The following is a 17,682-nucleotide window of genomic DNA, read 5'->3' on the forward strand; positions in this document are numbered from 1 at the left end:
CCAGCTCGGTAACAGCCGCTGAGCTCGAAGTATACTGAAACTAATAGCCCAATTCTGTATCGGTGGCAAAAGTATTTTTACTGACAAATTTTTATTTATTTGAAAAAAAAACCTACGATAACCTCGAAAATTACGAAGTATCAGATGTGGTTGTGAAATGATTTAATTTAAATAACTATTTAAAATATGTGCAACTAATTAAGTACTTTACAATTTTATTAATTTATTTTATTAATTTTCTCTAAGTGTACTCACCTTTTATTTCGCGTCAAAATTATGTTATGTTTAATGTTCATTCGTGTTATTAATTGCCAAAACTTGAAAAAAAAACACAATCAAATTTCTAATTTGCAGCACAGCGTTGAACCAGCAAAAAACACCACTTTCCACTTTGAGTTTACTCTATACGCGCTTACAAATGGGCGCCGGAAACTCCACGCCGCAAACGGCACACATCCTCAATCCCGCGCGCGCGATGCATGCAATTCAAGTCACACCAAGCGTTATCAATCGCTTAGAGAAAACCAACCAGCAAATTTCTGAAACAACCATACCGTCATCAAGTAAAGATGAACAAATGCATTGTGCACGCTGTTGTACTTGTGGATTCTTCAAGGGCAAAGACAAGGAGGCCAGCCTGTTGGCAATGAAATCGAATGAATTGCAAGAGAGCCAATATGCGAAGACGCTGGAGAAATTGGAAGCGATGTTGGGCAAGCCGGTACGTTTTGCAGATGTCAACGGTGAAAATCTAAAGCACTTGGAACAACAACTACTAAAATGCTATGCAGATAATCCACGCGAGCCGCTAATTTGTTCTCAGGCGGCCAAGGAATACCAAAATTTCGTTTTCCAGCAACAATTCAAAGCGATTCTTAATGCGAAGAATATATCAACACAGAAGTAGTTATAAATGTTTATTTTCACGCACTTAATCACTTTTTATTAAACAATTTAACACACGTTACAATTCACGTTTTCAATCGAAATAAAATTCAGTTGGCGCGGAAATGACACTTGCAGCTGATTTCGTTTTTGCTTGTTAACTTTGGCCAGGCAGTGGCCATGAAACTGTTTTTATATGGAAGTTTTACTTGCAGCGGCTGCCAAACTATGAAATTGGAAAATGTTTATTGCGGAACTAAACCATTTTATTGCGCAACTAAACCATGTTATTGCGCAATATTCTTCGTACAAATATATTACACTTTTTTTTAAACGGAAAATAAGATATTTAAGGATTTCTAAGATGCATACGATTCATACAGGAAACGCGTCTTTTATTCGTTTAAACAGAAAATATAATAAAGTAGATACACTAGATCAAAATTCCAGTGGAACCAAATATGATATATTTTCTATCAATATGCAAGCACATGTATGGATATTAAGGCAAGTGCACACATACATACATATGTACATATATTTGTTTTAAACACAAAAAGCTTTTTCATCGTGTTGGGAGCGCTACGCTCAATATTAAAATTCTCCGCGTTTATTTATGAACAAAATGCAAAAACTTTGCTGATTTCGAGCATCATCATATGTACATACGTCTCTAGTGTTTTCTACATACAGTGCAAAAGCAGCGCGAGAGCTGTGTAGACGCGTGACATGTGCATAGTGTGGAAAATAGTATATGATTAAATGTAAAATAAGTGATTTCATTTAAACGTATTCAAATGAGAACGAAAACGCGTGCAGTATTTCATTCGATAAATTTTACCGGTACCATAAATCTGAATAAAATTATTTTAGCCACCTGACGCTACAGTTTTGATAAGTAAAATGTAAGAACTTTAGTTAGTACTTTGTGATTACATTCAGTAAAAGTTATATACATCTTTGTATGTATATATTAGCTGTGTATTAGTGTGCTTAGTAATCGTTAAACGTGCGGTGAAATAATTCTGAATGGAAATTTTGTTGTTGGCTTGCGTTGTGATGAAAACATACGTACATAAGCACATACATATATGAGGTTGATGACGCGTGACGGGGTGTAAAGTACGTCAGCTTGTGCGTAACATACATACAAACATACATACATACATATGAATATCACTCGTCGTCAAGTGAGCCAAACAAGTGTTAGCGGGTGTTTGTACTTTGTCATGCGAAAATTATGTAAAGCGCTTGGCTTAAATTCATGTACTAATGTACATATACATAAATGTGCTTTATGTGATTATAAAATTCATAAATTATAAACTCTGATATGATATACGCTTTTATGATAAGAGCAATCTCAATTGTTTTGTTATTTTTTGCTCTTTTTGAGTAGTAAACGATTTTATTGTAGTTATCTGTCGCCTTCCGCATTTACTGCTTCCAACGGAAGCTCTGAAATGCGCTATTTTCGATTAGAGTTGCCAGTGTAATGAAAATTTCAAGAAAATTGTGGTTCTACTAAATGCAAATATGTTGCATTTAAATACCTAACATAAAATAGAGGAACTACAATAAATGCGGCACTTCTAGTTTTTATGAAGAATCATAATGTCGATTTTTTTGCAAAACCTCCAATCGCCCTTTTGCAAAGCCGCATAAATCAGCATTTGACTGGGGGAAAAAACAAAATTGATCGCTTGTTAGAGCTACGCGTCCGCTTATGAGATAGTTTTTCTTATAACTAGACATGTTTGAGTGCACGCCCGTTTATCGGAAAGTCCGTGTCTGGGAAAGCATTTTGTAATGAAAAAACGAAAAAATTGTTCGTTCCCAATAATGTATCCGCTCATAGGAGATGTCCGCTTATTAGAGCATCCGTCCATGAGAGCTTTCACTGTATTCCTAAGGCTGGATATCTCGATTGGGCACTGGGCCAAAAATTGGCGTATATTGGTATCCCAATCGTGTGATCCGAAAAATGGCCTTAATCTAAACCTGTATACATTTTTCCAATGAATTTCGAATTAAATGAGATGTCAGAATTTACACCTAACCGAGCACACAAAGAGGTTTCGCTTAAAAAATAAACACGTGGCAACCTCTGCGGGTTCAATTATGTACATATATATATATATTGCCGCCCTCCACACAAAAGCTTTAAATGGTCAAGTTCAATGTCTCTCAGCAATTTAAACTACTCTGCGCGCGCCTATACAAAATATATAGACAACTTAAAAGAGCTTTGCTCGCGCCCAAGGCAGTGCCCATCGCCGAGCTACATACATATATGTACATATGTATATACAGCTACACATTGGTGGCGGGTGTTTTTTTTTTCTTTGGACGCTGTGATAGCGCACTACCCTCAAGTGGCCCAATGAAACCAGGATAAGCCTGTTTATGTTCCACCATTACTTCACGGGGAGGGTTGCCATGAAAATGCCGTCTTTATGTTCCGTGTCGTCACTTCTCACTTCATGTGACGGGTTTTATGGGCTCGTCTTCGCCTTATCTGCTCACTGGTACGCAGCTGCTGTATCACCTGGGCAACCATGCTGCATACCTCTTTTCATGCTTCTTGATTCTTCAACATTAGTGTGTTAGGTAGAAATCATTCACTCCGTGTTATCGTTCCACCCAAGCGCTGATGTTCGTGATAAGCCGATAAGTCCACCTACCGTTCGACGCTTTCTCCCATCTTGTCTGCCACTGGGATATGCTACGTTGGCTCAGTGCATTTTTGTGGAACTTAACATGTCTTGCGTCGCTCAGGCCGCTTAAAGCCGTTACTCCAGGCCGTTTTCCCGTATAGGAGTATAGTATACCACTCCTGCTAGGATTTTCTTTGTCCGCGGAGGTGGCCCGCCGATGTTTGCCATTAACCGAGAAAAAGCGGCTGCTGTCCCCGCAGGCTTTTGGTTAGCATATTCTAAGTTGTCACGGAAGCACAGACGATGGGATGGGATGGGTCTATAAGGACGCCAAGGTACTTCACATACAGTTTCGACTCTATAATGCTATGTCCTACTCTAAGTACTTGCAACCTTTTCTACTTTCTTACGGCTGCTGATAAGTACAGCTTCCGTCTTGTGGTGTGCTTACGTTAGCGCCTTAGCATTTAGCCATTGCTTGCCTGCTGTTATTCAGGCTTCCGCAATGTCTGTAACTTCTCTGAGTGGTTTTGCCTCCACCACGATTGATACGTCGTCTGCAAAACCTAAATATGTTGCGCTTTTGTGAACCTTTAGTCGCAGTGGTTTATTTTATACTGTCATAGCGAAGCATTCTATCCGAGAGATAGTTTGAGATAATTGCCTGTAGGTAAGTTGGCACATATAAGGAGCGAAAAGAATTCTTGACAACAAAGGTGACAAGCATGCAATATTACTTAGTACCATACAACCACCGCTTGCCAGCAGTGGCCACTCCAGCGATTGCGTTTGTAGTTGAGCACTTTTTCCTGAAGGCGTATTGACTTTTAGATAGATGGCTATCTGTGGCCTCTTCGAGTCTGCGTTTGGTAATATGCTCGATTACCTTTCCGATGGAGTCCAACATGCATAGTGGGCTTGCGAGTTTTGTGCCAGTTTTGACGCACCATGGCTACATCACAAGCCTTTTCAATGGCTTTAATAAGCTTTGAAGCTGCGGTTATTGCCGAGCCTGAGACGTGCGTATTGCTGAAGGCTACTTCGACAGTTTTTCGTCGTAACTTTTTAACTTTCATCCGAGGCGTCGTTTGGAAGGGGCTATATCAATAGCTGTTTTCTCAATGGTTATAATGATTGCCTTGTGATCGCTATGGGTATAGTAGTCGCTGATATGCCAGCTGATGTCCCTTAAATTTGTCTTACGAGCTAATAGTGCTATTTATAAATAAATTATTGTCATATTTATAAATTATCTCGTCACCAGAAATGCAAACAATAATAACTACCTTCGTCACTGTAATGCAAAAAGGCCTGCCTAATAAATTTGTTTTGCATTAAATGACGTGGGAAGTTGTAATTCGATGAAATGCATCATATCAATCAAACCTTGAAATTTTATTTTTGTATTTCTTTATGACTTTTTGCATTTCAGCTTACGATATGTACTATCGATTCAGATCATCTGCACGCTCTACCTCGTTAGGCATCAGACAGTTATTAGCGACTAATGACGCAAAACTGTTTGGGTGTGCTTAGATCACCTTAAAATAATGAATATCTAAATAGTACAAACCTTAAGAATTTTGATAAAAACTTTTTTACGTTAGCGATGTAAATATGGTACACTTTAGAGTTGTTCGACTTCACTAGAAAGTCGACTTTCGACTTTTCGATCGACTCTGTACAGTCGACTTTAAAAGTCGACCGATCCACGAAGAAAAGTCGACTTTGTTCGACATTTTTCGACTTTTTTAATAAAAATAAAATGTATTAAGTATACGCCGCATTTAACTCATATATTAGCTATAAATATAAGAGTCAGAATACGCCAAAAATATCATGATTTACTAGTGGTCTTTAGAATAATCTGTAATTTAGTGAAATTTTTAAAAATTTTGAAAATTGTTCCAGGTATACAGCATGAAAATGTTGGTTGTGAGGGTTTTTAAAAATTATATTTTTGAAAAATAATTTAAAAATTTTTAAGTTTTCACAAAAAAAATCCTAAAAATGTTTTCAATCGATATTTGGTAATTACGGACAACTTTTTGAAAAATGTGGCCTTTCCGATGGAGCAGAATTGGCGGGTATTGGTAGAAATATAAGTGCCACTTTATAAGCATTTGATAAATATGGGAGTAGCCCAGACAGCTAGTGGATTCGGACTATCCACACGACTAATGTCGCATATTAACTGAAATCCTACCTGCAACGTTTTTAGCGGTGTTTAAAATGTTGTACCTTACGAATTGGTCAAATTCGAACCAAAAACTGTCTGGAGAAACTTACATAAACTCATGCTGAAAAACTTTCTTGCATGAAATTTTTAAAATAAATACCTATGTTTATCTTACCTCATTATTAAAAGATTTCGGAGGCAAACGATTAACAAATTTGAGGAATTTGTTTTCGTATAGTAATTTTATGCGCTGCTCTTAAATGATTTGACAATGTTGTTGTACTGTCATTAAAATTCATTTCTCTACCACACTTTTCAAATTTCACTTCAGTTTTATTGGCANAACTCATGCTGAAAAACTTTCTTGCATGAAATTTTTAAAATAAATACCTATGTTTATCTTACCTCATTATTAAAAGATTTCGGAGGCAAACGATTAACAAATTTGAGGAATTTGTTTTCGTATAGTAATTTTATGCGCTGCTCTTAAATGATTTGACAATGTTGTTGTACTGTCATTAAAATTCATTTCTCTACCACACTTTTCAAATTCCACTCCAGTTTTATTGGCAATTTTTTTTAAATACGACCAAACAGCACTCCGCGCCCTTGTTAGAAGATCAGTTTTTATATGCAAATAAATTAAAAAAAGTCGAGAGTCGAAAGTGAAAAGTCGACTACAGTCGACTTCCATAAACTAAAAGTCGATCACTAAAATTCGACTTTCAGGAGTAAAAAGTCGATTTTGGTCGAAAGTCGAAGTCGACTTTGCCATCCCTAGTACACTTCAGCGTTCTTTCGGCCGCCCACTCTTACAGCGCAACTCTGGCAACTATCTTGTAAGCTCTTTTTTGTTATTCGAAAGACTAATTAAAAGATTTTCTAAATAGGAGGTATTGACGTTATTCTGAAAATTGAAATATGATGAAATTAAAAAATGTATGCACTTTTTTCTTTTCAAAACAATAAAATCCTCCCATCTGTATGTATGCATTTATGTACTGTTGTAATGCTAGATTTACATACGTGAAACTGAGATTTTTTGCTGCTCTTGAGATTTAACTAACTAAAAGCTTTAAAATTGCGTGCCAATAATATGCATATTTGTATGTCATTATTTTGCCATTAGTTTAAGTGCGTAATGAGATTTCGAATGGAAATAAATTCGCTGTCATAGATTAGGCAAATCATTTCATTTCGCGCTCCTTACATATACATAGTAAAATATTGAAAATATGAATGGGGAATGCCATACATACATCCATACTATTAGAATAGGTATAATTGATATCGTCGAATGTCTATATACATACATACATACAAATATATGTATATGCATATAAAGTTGCATGCATGAATGACCCACAAGACTGTGACTTATGATTATTTCTTTTATTTTCAGCTCTAAAAAATGGTGGTTCCCTTAACTTTAAATTTTCTAAAATCTCAATGGCGCCTTTTCGCAAATGCTCACCCATTGGCTAGAGGTTGCATTTCATATGCTGTAATATGGCCAACAAGTAGTTTGATACAACAAACGATTGAGGGTAGAAATTTGAGTAAGTGATTGTTTATTTACATGTGTAAATGTGTATGTGCATATTTATATTCCCTGCATAGAATTATGCGACTACTTGTTAAAGAGACTAGAGTGGAATTAATCTCCATGGTTTATAACACCGTGCGACAGTAAATTTTACACACAAAAAAATCAATATATTCGCGAAACTAGGGGCCAAAAATTGTAAAACTGCATTTTCGGTTTTTCTCTCCAGCGTCTGGGTTTTTTTTTTTTTTGTAAAAGGACTTCGAAATTTCGAATTTATGATTAATTCAAAAAATTCAATGCAATAGAATATAATAACAATATCGTTATCAAATAATAGGGAAAAAACTATTGAATTAAAAGGTATTAAATTTTTTGGTGCATAAGGACTAATAGGTATTAAGAATTTCGTTTTAAAATTTTATCGTTGAATATCGTTGAAAATTCGCAGTATTTATTTTTGAAGAAAAAATATTTATTTTCGTCCTTTTATCTTTATTCGCTTAAAATATTAAATTAATAGAAATAAATTGAAATATGTGTCCTTGTGAACTGAAAAGACTTCAACTCTTTTTAACAGCATTTTCGGTATAATTTGATACCCATAAGTACTTTTATACATACATACATTGCACTGACTGAATTTTTTAAATAATTTTCAAGTAATATTCTAGATTGATTAGTCTCTTGAGGTCAGAATTGGATTTTAGCTAATCTCTGATTAATCCTTGCGGTTACTTATGACGACTAATTGATATATCTTCACTTAAGCAGCATGCTTTTAGTAAACCTGAGCCCAAATCCGCTCAAAATTTGTTTTAGTTACTTGACTTATTTCGCACTAGTCGAATTTTATGCAGGGTTATTTGCGCAAATATGCATATATACTTAAAGATATGTGAAACCTTAAAAATGTTAGTATATTTTTTTCTTTTTGTGTAATTATCCATAGAAACCTATGACTGGATACGTTGCTTACGATATAGCCTTTTCGGTGCGCTATACGTGGCACCAACTTTATATGGATGGGTGCGACTCAGTTCTGTTATGTGGCCACAAATGAATCTGAGAGTAGGAATTGTCAAGGTATGTACTCGTAAATGCGGAGGCACATCTGTATATATATGTAATGTTTTTGATATTTAGAAGAGATGACGTTAAATTAAACGAATAATGTTAATGATAACAGTCGTAAAGCAAAATGAGTTTATGCTCTAATATACATACATACATATGCATGTAAACCTGAATCTTCATCTTTTGAGACTACAAATTCAAAAAGTTTAAGCTGTCTTTACTAATTATTCCTCCTTTCAGGCGGCAGTTGAGCAAATCTCCTATGGACCATTCGCCGGTACCAGTTTCTTTTTCATTATGAGTTTGCTAGAAGGTCGTACCCCCAAAGAGGCTGTGCAGGAGGTCAAAGACAAATTTCCAAAAGCATTTGAGGTATATACATACGTACACACATACATACATATACATATGTGCAGTGGCGGCAAAAAGTATCGTTTGACAAAAGTATAGCTCCTTATCTAACAAAAACCAAACAAGTCCAAATTTTAAACTTTATACAAAAATTAAGAAAATTCATCCATTCAGCAAAGTTCAACAAAATCCCAAATTTTTTAATCAGAATTTTTATGCAGTTTTGCCCTCTTCGGTGAGTGGGTTAAATTTCTGTGTATTATATTAGGTTTAATTTATTTCAATTAAACTCAACATATTTAAGCTCAGTCCAAAAATAACCCCTTTTAACCCTCTCAAAATATCGTCAAACTTAAACCTTCTTAAAACTCTTTCGTCTGACACCCAGTACTCTACTACTAATATACTTGCAGTATAAAAAATTAAAATGTTTGAAATTTTTATGAAACTTTGTCGAATTTTCCTATTTTTTGCACAAAATTTTAAATTCGAACTAACTTCGTTTTTCTTAGATAATGGCTATACTTTCATAAAAAAAGAAATAAGAAAAATAGCCAAAACTTTTTAAACTGACGCGCCCGTATTTATTTTTGCACCACTGTATATGTATATAAAATATGATTCTATGTTTAAAAATAAGTCATTCAAATTTCTTTTATTTTCTTTTTATAGACGGGAATTTGCGTTTGGCCAATAGTGCAGACAATAAATTTTTCAATGGTTCCTGAACATCATCGTGTGGTTTTTGTTAGTATTTGCAGCTTAGCTTGGACCACATTTTTAGCGTATATACAAGAAAAGGATATGCATGAAGAAGAAAGAATTGATTGGAAGCCAATAGATCCTCAAAAAAGCGATGAAAGTTTAGTTTTAAGAGTAAAACGTGCTTTGGCGCTGTGAATATTTTTAAAAAGGGGGAGACAAAAAACTAATGTGATTCATAGTTCAATACTTAATATGTATATATAATACGATACGATGCAGTGCATAGTTGATTATTGTTGTTAATTAATTTTATTTGTATGCTTAGTACATTTACATAGAAATAGTGTGACAATACCCATTTAGACGAATTTGAAATGCATTGTGCAACAATTGAAGCGTGCATTTATTGTAAATAAAAAGTAATTGTTGTTAAAATGCTACCACATACCACGGTCGTTTTATATTTCAATAAATAGTTTATGATTTTGTATTTTTATTAAAAAGGTACTTTACTTCTCAATTACCTACTCATAACACTGTAGGGAAAATATCAAGTTTTTAAATGTCACAAAACAACGCCGAAACACTTAAACTTAATTCTGGGTCGCAGATTATGGATCTCTATACCGTTTTGCCAGATCAGGTAATTTTCACAAGATATTTAAATTTTTAGGAAAAAATTTATATTTTGAAAAAATTTTATTTTGTTTTCATCTGGATTAAAGCGTACTCTTTTGCCAAAAAATCAGGCTACCAACGATGAAAATTGATGCATAAATCAACAAATGAAAATGTCCAATAATTGTTTTGTATGAAATAGCAGCAGAAAATAATATTACTCATACGCCATATCGTACATAGCCATACTCGTACATTCTCGAGTAACACTTTCCATGTTAAAGTTTGAGTTTTTTCATTCGCAATGCTAACATAAAATGAAAATATCTTGCGAAAATTATTTGATATAATATCTACGACCAAAAAAAAAAATATAAAAATAGATTTTGTACATACATATGTACATACATTATATGGAATAAAATACGCAGCATCCTCGACAAAAAAACGTTTCTAAAAAATCAACGGTAATTTTTGGGTACCTGCAACTTGCACTTTGTGGTACTAAAATTGAATGGGCTACAAAACTGCATACTCGAAAATTTTCTAAAACTCCTGAACAAAAAGTTTGAAATTTTGATGCAATTTTTTAAAGTTTGTTTAATTTTTGTGAACTTTGTGCAAGCTTTGAAATCTTTATTTATGTAGTTTCTGTTATAGATCGAACTTAATTTTAAATGGAAATTGCAAAAACTAAATAAATAAACATAAGTTGCACACACTATCATTTTGAATTTTGCTACTATCTTATTGACCGCAGCTGTACATAAATCCTTATTTCAAACTTTATACAAAAATTATAAAAATAAAAAAAAATTTACCAAAATGCCCCAAAAACTTTTAATGTTTTTTTTTTTTGCTGCCGCTACTGGGCATTTTCTTCCACATAGAAAGGGTACTCATTTAAAAGCGCAAAACTCTCGCAAACTGGACAAACTGTGCAATTTTAAACCCTCGCAAATGAAATGTCAAAATTTGTATGGAAAGCCATTTGCACAAAAAGGGAAACTTTGCGCGGCAATTTTGGAGCGCAACTTTGCGCAGTGTGCTGAGCAACCCTCAATCAGCTATTTTGTTTACATTCATTTTGGTTTGTGCTCAACGCTTTTTCGAAATAATTGCGGTAAGACTTAAATATTTACTCAAATTTGAGTTTCAATTGTTCAACTTTATAAATTAAGTACAGTCAAATAATTAAATGTCAGAAATTGTGTAAAATATAAAATTGTCCTCATGAAACACGTGGCGCAATGTTGCCCAATTGCCCAAATATGAAACTTGCGCGTATATATGAGTACCCGTAGAAAGAAATTTTGAGCATACTTAGCATACATCACATGAAAGAAAATGCAAAACACCGTCAGCTAAAAAAAAAAATATTAAAAATCAACGCGATTTTCTAGCGTTTTGAAATTTGCACTTAACCTACTAAAATCTATAATTAAAAATTTTTGAAGTTCTGAACAAAAGTTTGAAATTTTTGGGGGACTTTGATAAAATTTGTTGAATTTTAAAAATGTTTGTACATAGTTTGAAACGTGGATTTATATGGTCGTTGTTATATACTGCGCTGGACTTGTATAAAAAACATAGTAAACATCAAACTAACAAAGAAATATTTATTGGCAAAACTGGTCAAAATAAAAAGTTCCTATTATTTCTTCCACCACTCTACATATTGAATCAAACGAAATTACATATATCTTAAATATGTATACACATACCTGCCGGGGCATTTATCAAAAATCCCCAAAAGATATTTACAAGCACGACCCATCTCGCTCGCTTACATCCGTTACAGCAACAAAAAGCAGGAAATATGGCCGCTCACATCACATTTCAGCTTATAAAAACTTTTCACATTTTCTACTACTTAACGAAATTATAATTCCACTGCAGGCGGCCATCTTTCTTTTTCGCAAATACACAAACTTTAAACCACATACTATTGAATATATAATATGAATTGCATACACCACACGATTTTATATTTATTTAAGAAGATTTGCACATATTTTAATTCACAAATTGCACATTTTATTTGATTTTATAAATACATACTCCACAGCGAAAATCTCACAGAAATATTAAAACACTGCAACTTCACCGGACGCCAACTAAAACACGACTGAGGAAACAAACTGACCGGAGGTAAAGTTAACGAAAGGAAGTTGTTCCAAGAAGAAAATTTGTTAACAACTTAAATTTAGCACTGACCCAAACCATTATTTAGTAGTGTATTGCCATTCAGCTAATGAGCGCCAGAAAGTATGCAACGGATGGAGAACTAGAAGTTTCTTTCAGCTGAAAAATGTGTTTTCTGGGTGAAGGAGAGGAGCAATTGTTTACATCTTGATAACGAATTGTAATAGTACCGCTTAACGTGTAAAAAATTATGAATGAAAATTGTTTTTGTTGGATTTGTCGTAAATAGTAGTTGGCAGAGACAGATAGGCGACGTACTTGTGTTAATTTGTTTTTTTGGGTAGGTATACTTTTATGAATAAACAGAGCAAGTGACGTTTTCTTATACCTAACTTTAGTCTGTTTACGCGAACACTAGTACTAACTATTAACTGTATATTTTTTTCAAACAAGCTCGCTATGTACTTTTGTGAGGCGATGGCCGCAAAAGTCAGTTCTAGATATCTCTGCATTACAAGTCTAGATACCCGGGTATCGAGCAATACGAGTAGCTCGATACTCGCTCGAAACTCGTTCATTGCTCAACTGCTCAAATGTTTGTTCAAAATATTCGAGTTTTTGAACAATTTCATAACCAAAAGAAAATTTGTAAATTGTATTTGTCAGCAGCTGCTTTCTAATTCATGTTAAATAACTTATATTACTAAATACCAATGTAACAATCTTTGCATTATATATCAATAATTTGAAAAATTTTAAAAGTTGCTACCAAAAATGTCAATATAATAAAAAAAAACATTGCTCAAATTACTCGAAAAAACTCGAATTGCTCGAGCTCATGCTCGGAAAATTTCGAGTAATGAGCATTGAACAAGTGTGCGAGTACTCGCCGCTCATATACCCGGGCTGTTTGAAAATGTGCGAACAAAATCGAGAGCTCTAATTACAAGTCAACTAAATTGTAACTAACTACTTTTGGACATAAAATACCTAATAAATTTTTATTTTTTATTTTTTACATTTTTATTTATTTAATTTATATTAAACATTGCGTATTTGTTTAAATACTCTGCAGTATGTGCTCCTCTAACCGAATTCCGTCAGACATAACATCAAAACGATAATATAAAATTTCAAACTTCATTTTATTTGTCTTGAATACGAAAAAGTATTTGTGAAGTGCAGAAGTAAAAATGTATTCAAAGAAATTTTTGTAAGAGGATTTTTAAATAGGAACTTGTAAAGAAAACATACTCCCGCTTGCATATGCATGACTTCTGCACGACTTTACAACTCACTTTAAGTTGGTTTTGTCTAGCTAATTAAAAGTGAGGCATTTATCGAAATCCCGCCAAAAAGCTAACAGTTATCCCCAGAACTGCAGAAATAAAAAAAAAAACAAAAATTCGTTTTTTTTTAATCGGTTACTATTTACCATATTGCTATAACCCTCAAACTAAATATGTAGATATTATTTGTTCCCTTCAGAAATCTTCAAAAAATAAAATCTGCTTGTTTATCCGGATTTAAATCTCGCTTTGGAATCCGATTGTTAAAAGAATGCGGCGAGAAGCTATCATCGGATGCCTGCCTGGTCTCTTTAACCACAAGCTCAGAAATATTATTTACGAGTTGAAGCTTTGCGAGGACCAAATATACACTGCAGACGAGACCGGTTTGTTTTTGAAAATGCTTCCTGAATGAACGTTTGGCAACCAAACTGGCATCATTCCGATCTAAAAATATTGATTTTCTACACCATTTCTAGGAAAAGTTGTTTTTCCCCCATATAAAATACATGAGTAACTTTGAGCGCTTTGAGCACTCCCTGAATTTTTTTATTTCAAAATAAACAACAGGGTTTTTTTTCAGTAAAGAACAATCCTAGGGGTGCATAAAAATTCCACATTTAAATTCCGACTTTAGTTTTTCACATGCAATTCTGGACCACTCTAATATACATAGTACGAAAAGGGGTAAAATTTAGAAAAACTGTAAATTCAGTTTACGTGCCTTTAGCAAAAAAAAAAGCGCCTTGTATTCGGTCAGGAATTAATGGAAACAGGATATTGCAAAATACTTCTTCTAATTTTGTAGTCCCAGCATTTTTCAGACCATCTTTCAGTACCAGAAAAGCCATAGGTTTATATTGAGTAGATTTCGTTGCATTTCGTGGCATAAATGGTTAAGGAGACTATCACCACGTTTATATGATGCTTCAATTCGTTCCAAGGCAAACCATGTTATATGGATAAACACATGTAAACACATTCTGTAATCTAATTGAAACTTTTAACCGTGCCACCATAAATCACATTTTGAATGCGAGTTAAGAGTTGCATATAAACACGGAATTTGTCCACACGGTGGTTTCATGCAACTCTGTATAAAGTAAACCATACAAATAGTTCTTAAAAATACATTTATGCTAAGCTTTGTTATAAAATTAATAGCTAGGATAATTTTTACAAGGCTGTTTGTGTCGTTAACTATTATTTTTCAATGTTCATTATTTTCAAGAAATAATACATGTATTAACAGGGTTGCATCGGGATAAACTCTGTTTCAAAGTGTGTTCGATCGACCTGTGTTGCACATAAACCAATTGCATTTCAAGCGAGCTACGCTGACACGAGTTAATTCGATACCGCGTTTGATGCCATATAAACGAGGTATATGACGTAAAGGAATTCCCAGGCAATTTATGCGATGAATCCATTTATTGAGTACCCGTATTTTGCCGTTTTTCTAGATAAAAGCTTTTATTTTTTATGAGGAAAGACAACCTTTAACAATCCCAAATGTTAAATCGGTGAACAGAATATTGCCTCTAAATTTTTTAAACCTTCGTATCGGAGTATTTTTGAGGTGGTTGATTACGAATAGGAAAACAGTTTTTTTTTTAATTCGAAATGGCGGATCAAATATGGCGGATAAGTAATTTTAAGTTTTTTAATATAACTTCCTAAATAAGGAACATGGTTCAGCGAATCGCAATATCTCAAAAGCTAGATAACAAAAGTATTATAATTTTTGCTACTGCATTGCATAACTAATATCAAACCACACATATTGTGATGGTCATGGTTTCTTCTTATCAAAACATATTCTCTACTACGCAATTGAATTTTTGGTCAGAATGTTATAAGCAATGTTTCTACTCCTCGTCGGTCTCAGCGCCAGCTTAAAGGAGGAAGCAAATGGGTTGGTATACAGGCGAAAAAGAGCGCAACAAGACCAAGTATCTGCAGTCAACATACAAAGAATCTTTGACTAAATCAGCTTGTCCTCTATGCACTTGGAGTAAACAACTGGCGCATCTTCGCAAAGTAGTGAGGCAGTGATCGTAGTTTTTTGGACTCGGCTTACACTGGCAAAAACCTTATAAAAACAAATAAGCCGCATAGCTTAACGTAAGTAATATATGTATGCATTTACATATAAAGCTCTTATTGAACCAAAGAGTATAGACGCGAAATTTTCAGATCTTATGATTGCGAAGAAATTTCGACAACCACTTGACAGTTGACGCGTGGATGCACTAAATTGTGATTTGTCACTATTCCTTATCTATGAAATATGTTGTTTCTGTTGTTGTTTTTGTTGTCGCTTGAATCATTATTTTCGTTGAGTTTCGATTGATACGAAATTGACCAAGTAACAGTAGCCCAAAGTGATATATATTTTATACGATTTGATGTGTTCCTTAAGATAGGCTTTTGTGTATGTCATACGTTGCGTAAATGTTATAAAAATATGATCACGAAAACGAAGAATGGCAAATAGTGAAATACTTGTTAAGCGTGGAATAGTTTTTTTTTTTTATAGATCTTAACGAATGGAAAAATAACAAGCTTATTCCACGTGAAGTACAGAACATTTTGATACCGAACAATTTTTTTACCATATCTCGTAATTCTTGCTATTTAGTTTCGGTTAGGTTGGACGGCAATTCTATGTGGGAACACTTAAACTCAGGGTCCTTTGTAGTAATATCGAATGAGGTTTGTATTTATCCCCATTCCCGCATAAAAAACTTGGTGTTTAGCAAAAAAAAGGATAGGCTTCTAATATTCCTTGCTTTGAGGTCAATGAGATCATTGAAACAATATATGCCCAGAGCTTTTGCTATCCGTTTTGATACGGAGGGTTGCTTCTTCAGTATATAGTCGTTTTAGCGTCAGAACTCCAGTTACTATGCGAATATCATGCCTTCATAGATTAAGTAGACACTTAGTACGTCGAGCGTCTTGTATGGCTGGTCAGACCTACCTAATTTTTCCGAGTAAATCCCATTATCATCTTTCCCTTACTGTATCTTATGACTATCCCTCCCTTGAGGGAACACGGGTCATGAACTTGATGTTGGTAGTGTTGGTTGATGGGATGTAGTCGGCTATAGGAAACTCAGTAAGGACGCTCAAAATTTTGCAGTGACCAATATGTGGATGCGTTCATTTCTTGGTAGCGTTTAGCCTAATGCAGCAGTTGTGTCTTTGTGAGTCCCTTCAGGGATGTTAGGTGCCCAATTTAATTTCCTATTCAGAATGAAACCTAGATATTTAATCTGATCGGTTATCTGTGGTGTGGCACCCTTTAAGGTGATGTTTCCGAGAGATGGATGGATGTAAATAGTTCGGATTTCGATTATTAGCAGCGCGAAGGTTTATTTATTAGGCCTTGTATGATATCAGCCAGGGTTACTAAATGTTTTCCTGTAGCTATATGGCTATATCATCGGCGTGGGCTACCACTCTTTCGCAGCTTCTTTTTATTGCTTTAAGCAAACTGTCAACGGCAATATTCCATAGTAGAGGTGAGAGCACTCCCTTTTAGGATTCTCAGTATATGGAAAATATTCTTTGTGTTACAAAGATTCTCGATGACAAAAGAAAGGCTGTGCAGAGCCGTATCCAAGCCGTTTCCTTTATTATTTATATGTTGGGAAGTCGAGAGCTTCGGACCAAGTATTTCGCTGATTTGGGTATCTAATATGCGATTCAATGACATCAGTAGAAAGGACGAGAGGCTTATTGGACTGAATTAATTTCGTTCGATATACGAAGGTTTAACCGAAGATTCTGATTTTGGAATAATTAGGTCCATTGTTTTCTGAACGTCGATAGGTAGAATGCAATTGCAAATTCAGGTACAATTTAAACGCTGTCAAAGTGTTTAGCAATTCAGCCATGTATTTTTGTAGATTTTCTGGTATTACAAGAGCACAGAATTACAAAAGTTTACAGTCGCGCCTATTTTCTAAAAAATCTGGATAAACTGGTGCGTTATTCATCTCCAAAAATTTGTCTTTTAACGCTTGCTTAACAAGAAAATATCAGGAGTTATGCAATATTCTTCAAAATTATGTTTCCGTGTCCTTTATGCGGCAGCGTAAGGTATGCTTGGTAAGCAAACCAAAAAGCACGCTATTTTGCAAAATTTAAAAATCTGGTACATCTTTGTTATTATTATTCAACAACATAATAAATTATCAATTAAATAAAAAATAAATACGAGTC

General features: G+C 34.3%; 2 protein-coding genes across 2 annotated transcripts; both read left to right on the forward strand.

Moving 5' to 3' along the window:
- The first annotated feature begins 418 nt into the window (after nucleotides 1–418).
- Nucleotides 419–907, forward strand: LOC108370007 (uncharacterized). The gene has a single exon (XM_017625239.1). The coding sequence runs from the start codon at nucleotides 419–421 to the stop codon at nucleotides 905–907; it is 489 nt and encodes a 162-aa protein (XP_017480728.1).
- Nucleotides 908–1,547: 640 nt separating this feature from the next.
- LOC108370012 (PXMP2/4 family protein 4-like) lies at nucleotides 1,548–9,838 on the forward strand. Its single transcript, XM_017625243.1, has 5 exons — nucleotides 1,548–1,790; nucleotides 7,124–7,280; nucleotides 8,220–8,353; nucleotides 8,585–8,716; nucleotides 9,368–9,838. Exons 2-5 carry the CDS (start codon nucleotides 7,133–7,135, stop codon nucleotides 9,593–9,595), a joined length of 642 nt encoding a protein of 213 aa, XP_017480732.1. The 5' UTR covers nucleotides 1,548–1,790; nucleotides 7,124–7,132; the 3' UTR covers nucleotides 9,596–9,838.
- The last annotated feature ends 7,844 nt before the right edge of the window (nucleotides 9,839–17,682 follow it).

The sequence above is a fragment of the Rhagoletis zephyria genome, unplaced genomic scaffold, assembly GCF_001687245.7.
Source record: "Rhagoletis zephyria isolate East Lansing unplaced genomic scaffold, Rhagoletis_zephyria_1.1 Rzeph_scaffold_03964, whole genome shotgun sequence".
In the NCBI taxonomy this organism is placed as follows: Eukaryota; Metazoa; Arthropoda; class Insecta; order Diptera; family Tephritidae; genus Rhagoletis; species Rhagoletis zephyria.

Bases quoted from the DNA above. Each gene is read 5' to 3' on its own strand.
- LOC108370007 (XM_017625239.1), top strand. From the start codon at position 419: ATGGGCGCCGGAAACTCCACGCCGCAAACGGCACACATCCTCAATCCC.
- LOC108370012 (XM_017625243.1), top strand. From the start codon at position 7,133: ATGGTGGTTCCCTTAACTTTAAATTTTCTAAAATCTCAATGGCGCCTT. The intron at 7,281-8,219 runs GTAAGTGATTGT...AATTATCCATAG, and splicing joins GATTGAGGGTAGAAATTTGA to AAACCTATGACTGGATACGT. The intron at 8,354-8,584 runs GTATGTACTCGT...TCCTCCTTTCAG, and splicing joins TGAGAGTAGGAATTGTCAAG to GCGGCAGTTGAGCAAATCTC.